Below are 6,000 nucleotides of genomic sequence, written 5' to 3' on the forward strand. Positions count from 1 at the left end.
AATGTGTTATTTTATATCCGTCAAGGGGTGAGAGGGGCCGCCTATGGGACGACGGGATCATTCCAGAGGCCGTTTGATTTATTAATCAATTTAATTTCCCCTATGAGAGGAGAAGCACTATTGGACATATTGTTCCCATTGAAATTCTCATGCATGGCACATCACTCATCTAACCTTGACAGTGGGAAAACAGAGATGATGAGTGTCGTAGAGCAGGCTAGGCCCGAGCTGATCTCCTACACAGCACAGTGTGGATCAGCCAAGGCAAACGCTCGGGAAAATGGAGGCCTGTCTGTGTTTGACTGTCCAAGCCCTCAGGATTACAATGATGGCTAAACCATCACCAGGTCAATATAAATCTCACTCTAACAACGGTATGACAGGTATGTTAGGTTAAATGGTTATCTACACAGCTCCTCGTCCTCACAGCTTGACAGTTGGCTTAAATAATGTTGGCAACCCGTGGCATGTATGTACTCCTGACATAAACTCACATCTTTTCATGAGACCTCGTGAGAAGTCAGAAAAACACCAGGATTTCGTAACATGTTCTCAAATTGTATTTATAGGGATACCTTTTTTATTAAATAAAACCAAAAACTCGCATTTCATACTATTAACCAACACCCTGCTATAGTATGTAGCTGTGGACCAGAACAGTAGCGATAAGTGCAGAGGGGAACATATTTTCCAATATCAAGGTTGAAATAGAGATCAGATGTGTAGACACTCTTTGGGTCACTGGTGGCTCTGTAGGCTTGTTTGGATCATGCAGTAAACACTTTAGTGCTCTAGTCCTGGTGACTCACGCTTTGACTGGCTCAGTGTCTCAATGCTTGGAGCAGGATAACACAGTCATGATTTGGTCTCACACAGGGCGGTCTTGAGGCTAGGCCCGTGAAATGTCATGCCAAAACTGTGGAACTTCATAGATGAAAGGATGTCCTGTCAAAGTGGTGACAGCATCATCTAAATTACGGAATACTTTTTACTAATGGCTGACACCTGTCTCTTTGTTTAAACTTCAATCATGGCTTGATCAGTATTTACAGTGTTTGATGGCAGACTGTTACGCAATCTCCTTAGAGAAGTACCCCCTGTTCAATTATGCATAGCCTAAAAGTGTAGATGGATTCAAACAGAAAGTAGATATGACACTTATTTGCATTATTTATCTCCTAACATTCACCCATGCCTTTCAAGCCTTGTGACTTTCTAAGTTCTGAATGTTCCATGCAATGAAATGATCTGTCTACACAAAGCACACGATTGCCAACCTAATAAAGTGTTTATGGCAACAGCTGAACCAGGATATCTCACAGTGTTGTACTGTAAAAGACAATTAATTCGGGTCACTTCCTTGTTTTTACTTCAGTATCCTGCAGCCTTGATGAACCTGGGAGCGATCCTCCACCTCAACGGTAAACTACAGGAGGCAGAGGCCAACTACCTCCGAGCCCTGCAGCTGAAGCCGGACGACACCATCACCCAGTCCAACCTGCGCAAGTTATGGAACATCATGGAGAAACAGGGCTTGAGGACCATGGGGCCATGAGGCGGCTGTGAACTCGGCAGCCAGCCCACCATCTGTGCACCAACCCTGGGGAAGGACACAGCCCCATCCCCCTACTCATCACTGTGGAGAGATGGAGGGAGGAAATAAGGAGAGAGGGGGACAGCATAGGCTATGACTGGCATACTCACACGCCCCAGCTCTCCGCAGGCCAGAAGGGACTCTCTGAGGGGCTGGTCCTTGTGAAGCATGCAACACTTGGATGCCTTTCTAGAAACCCCCTTCACAGGACCTGTGATTCTTTATCGGAACACTTAACTTGAAGAGGGCCATAGATACATACTTGAAATCTAGTTATTTTATAATTGTTTCGTCCTTTTGATGAATAAATAGGTCCTTTAGGGCCAAATCTGTCCAGGGGCAGTGCAAGTTTCAAAGCTCAAGAAACAATGAAAGCCCAGAACGTTCAGAATCTGAAGGAAGAGCAGTACATTAGATATTATTCCACTTCTACTACCACTTCATGAAGTATTGGTCAAAACTTCTGTGCACATAAGTGGAAGTTAAGTTAAATAATGGGAAGTTACAGGTTTAGTAGCTATGTTTTGACCATGAACTCGATTTCAAGGCAATATTTCTGGAAACTGAATTTAATCCGGTGATATTGCCAAAGGGAAATTGTTTCATAAGCTTCCTGTGTGAAACAAATCCCCTCACTTCCATATCTGTAAGTTTAATAGCAGATTAGGTAGCATGTTGTTGAAAAGTGATTACAGATAAAAGGGAAAAAGACTCTGAATACCTTTTTAACAAATACAAATAATCCCAGTCATTTGATGAATCAATTCCTACAAAACAAGCTCATTTGAAGGAAAGTAAAAAAGAAAAAACATTAATGTACATGTGGTGTTTATTTAAGTAAACATTTTTAAGTTTCAGTTATTCTCTGTTATGCCTTACTCTTCGACCACTACCATGACTCAATTGAACTTTGAAACAGACTGGTACAGTATGATAACTTGCTCCTTTGTGTGCAACTAGTGTGTCCTTGGGTACTAAATCCGCTCTTAGAGGCTTGGTACAGTAAGACGTTATGAACTAGGTACCTGTATTCACCTACTTCAGCTGAACTGCTTTGAGAAGGTTCAGACAGTTTAGGAGCGGTGAGAATGGCCTGTTCCTTTCCAGATACAGACTCATGTGCTGATGTCTTGAACATTACAAGAAAAAGACTTGAGCCATCTCTTGAGTTCTCATAACCAAATAGCAATCTAACCCAAGCACTCCTTTTTATAACAATGCACAGCCATAGTATGTCTGAGGGAATCTTTAACTGTAATACTTTTTTGAAATGTTAATTTTCATGTATTTGTTTGTATAAATTAATCTTAATATATGATTCAAGAAGCGACAGTTACCGGTGTGCAGTTACTGGTGTGACAGATCTGCAGTCAGACTTGGAAGGGAGGCTGAGGGCTCTGCAAGTCTGACTTGGGTCAAGTTCAAAAGTAATTGGAAGTATTTTGCCGTGATCCCTCCCTCTACCTAAACTAACATTTCAGTTTTATACATTCTTTCTATTTTGTCATCAGCATATCAAAACACAGTTAATTAATAGATTATTTTATGTACATTAGAAGTCCTGTTACGGCATTGTGTGGTAGGGATGTCCATCTGTCCTCAGCTGTATGCCTACTTTGTCTGTATTTTACTGCATATTAGTTATTTATTTGTGATATAAACCAGCTGGAACTGTGTTTCAAATCTGTAATTAAGAAAGATGTTTGGTAAGAATCCATCACAGACAATATGGTGCAACTACAATTTAATGAAACATCGCACAGTATTCTGAAGTGTAATCTGAACCACAACGTTTGACTTTTTGGCCAATACCTAAATATACATATACGATTTTTTCTATTTTTTTTCTTAAAGGAACATTTGAACATGATTATTTTTATAATAATTTTGAATGGGATTAAGTGAAGGATGGGATCTTCCTCTGTCTGTACACTTTGTAAGTGGTCGAGTACAGTGCTTTATAGATGGGATAGTTGTCATGGAAGTCACCTTCTTTCTACGCTAACATTACAAGTCCTCCACCTGGTGTGTTTCTGTCTCTCTGTCGGTAGGAATACACTACTAATATGGTATTTCACATGGTTTGATAGCAGTTTCAGTACAGTTGGCTGTGAGTGTAGCAATTGTGGTGGTTGTGACTGTGTAAACACTGTGATGTACTTGGCTAATATCACCCCTTTGGATGTTTCAGTAAAAGTTTGAATCTGATAATCACAACTCCTTTACACAAACACACACACGGATACACGCAAATCTCCCATCACGTTTCTAATTTCTCTTGTATGTAAACTGTTCATGAACAAATTAGTGTGACTGAAATAGGAAGTGTTTCATTCTGTGTCTCTGCTCAGGGATTTCTAAAGCAGTGGGTTATTGCAGAATATGGCTCACAGAGCACTCAGAGAGTTTACTAAATTAAAGTTTTATTTTTGGAAAGTTGTTGTATTTGTATAAATGATCACAATTTGTTGCCTTTCCTTTTTGTAATATAAAAAAGAAACCATGTGCCAGAATAGACTTTCCCAATGTTGCTTTTCCACAATAAAATGGTGTTCTGCTTTCATCGGACTCCTAGCGTTCTTCATCTTAAGAACGCATGTGTGTCTGTTCTACACAGTAATCCATACAGTCCATACTCTTATCCGCCTCTTATGACTAGTGGATCCCAGACTTAATAGGGTGGCCTAGCATGCTGTGGAACAGGTTTTACACAGCATTTAAAGTTCTCCTGCAAATTTGCTAAAATGTGTCATAAACCCAGCTCAAATGGATCTCGTTGACTTTCATCTTTTGTTCGACACCGAGAGGGATGTAAATATTCCCACATGGTAGAGTAGCGCAGTCTCTACATCTGGTTGGTCTGTCTCATTCTTCCTCACCGCTGAAACCCTGCTGACAAGCAGAAGGCCCTAGCCTAAGAATGAAGGAGTTAGCCTTGTGATGGTTCTCACATGTGCAAGAGGAGGCCCAGGGTTCCTTATTGATTTGGAATGTGCCCAGGCTGTGGACTGTCCATTCCATTTTGAATTTCCTTCCCAGAACACAGGTGTGCCTCTCTTATCTTGAATAGAGATCAAACTTGCTAGATAGGAAGGCTATGAAAGCATGCACCAAAATAATTCTGCCTCTTTCTCAGCCTTCACTTTAACAGGCACCAATGTTCCTTTCCCTTACAAATTCCAAACATATCAAGTATATCTACTGCCTTACATGTCAAATATATCTACTGTACTCAGATTTCTGGGACCTTAGTACTGTACCTCATTGTTTGCCTTTACATTGTACCTCTCAACATTACAAATGGTATCGTAGCACCTTAATCCTGGAAGACATTGTTAGCATACATTGAACAAATGAGGAGCGATTAGATCACAAGCGATGTCTACACAGCCTGTTTGATGCATTACCATGTACAGTTAATTGTAGGTTGATCAGTATCAGGTGATTCATGTTCATGAGTGTTATCACACTGGTGCAGGTCTCAAGCTAAAGCCGTGGGATGGAAATACAGTACAAGTCATCTGTTTTGAAAACAATTCACCATGACAACACAAATTACCCAACTTTTACAAATAACCAATAGATATATTTGTTCATTCAGAGACCCTAAATTCCAATGCGATTACAGTTACAGGGACTTTGAAAAACCTTACTAAAATGTAATCAACTCACTGAAAGACTCCAAGATCTCTTTGTAGTCTAGGATAAATTATCTGATTAGTTTCTCCAAATAGAATATTTCAGCATGCATACCTCCACGACAGAGCCTCGTACACTGAAGCAGAGCTGGATGACCATCACAAAACTTTACATGTTCTAATCAAAAACCTCTGAACTCACCAAAATATTTTCCATCACATTGAGATTCACATCTCATGCAATCTGATTTCCTGCTTCTCTATCAATAAATGCACATTTTTATCAGCGCATTAAGCATTAAGTCATGGATTCCCTGTGTCCAGCACCCAAGGAAATAAATAACATCTGTCTTGCATTTTCATGACCCACTTCATCATGTTACAATATTGCCTTTTGCATCCAGAAGCGCCCACTCTAGAGAAGTGAGGGCTTACGATTTCCTTATGAGGGTATTTTTCCTATTATGTTGTTATATGGCAAATCTGCCAGCTGTTATCAAGCAAATATTCTGTGGAATGTGCCGTAGACCTATCACAGCTTTGATCTGAGCGGGGTGGGCCAGGCACTCGGAGCAAACATGCAGAGTCTTTGCCGCAGATCGCTGTGCGTGACGCAGCAAAGTCCTCCCCTCTGGACTTTAGAGCCGTTGTTATTGCTTGATAGAAGAAGCATTAAGATGAGGATCATACACGAGATGCCTGACTCAACAATAGGGCATCTCCCTCTCCAATACACTGTTTCATATTATTGAAGAGGGGCTTTTTTTT

At 40.5% G+C, this 6,000-nt stretch overlaps 1 protein-coding gene across 1 annotated transcript in view; it reads left to right on the top strand.

The window, feature by feature from the left end:
* tmtc2b (transmembrane O-mannosyltransferase targeting cadherins 2b) overlaps nt 1-4,150 on the top strand; it is a 71,326-nt gene extending 67,176 nt beyond the window's left edge. The window contains exon 12 of the mRNA XM_047034815.1: nt 1,376-4,150. Coding sequence (XP_046890771.1) covers nt 1,376-1,555 — 180 coding nt within the window. The 3' untranslated portion in view covers nt 1,556-4,150. The remainder of the gene's footprint in view (nt 1-1,375) is intronic.
* The last annotated feature ends 1,850 nt before the right edge of the window (nt 4,151-6,000 follow it).

Source organism: Hypomesus transpacificus, chromosome 14 (assembly GCF_021917145.1).
Source record: "Hypomesus transpacificus isolate Combined female chromosome 14, fHypTra1, whole genome shotgun sequence".
In the NCBI taxonomy this organism is placed as follows: Eukaryota; Metazoa; Chordata; class Actinopteri; order Osmeriformes; family Osmeridae; genus Hypomesus; species Hypomesus transpacificus.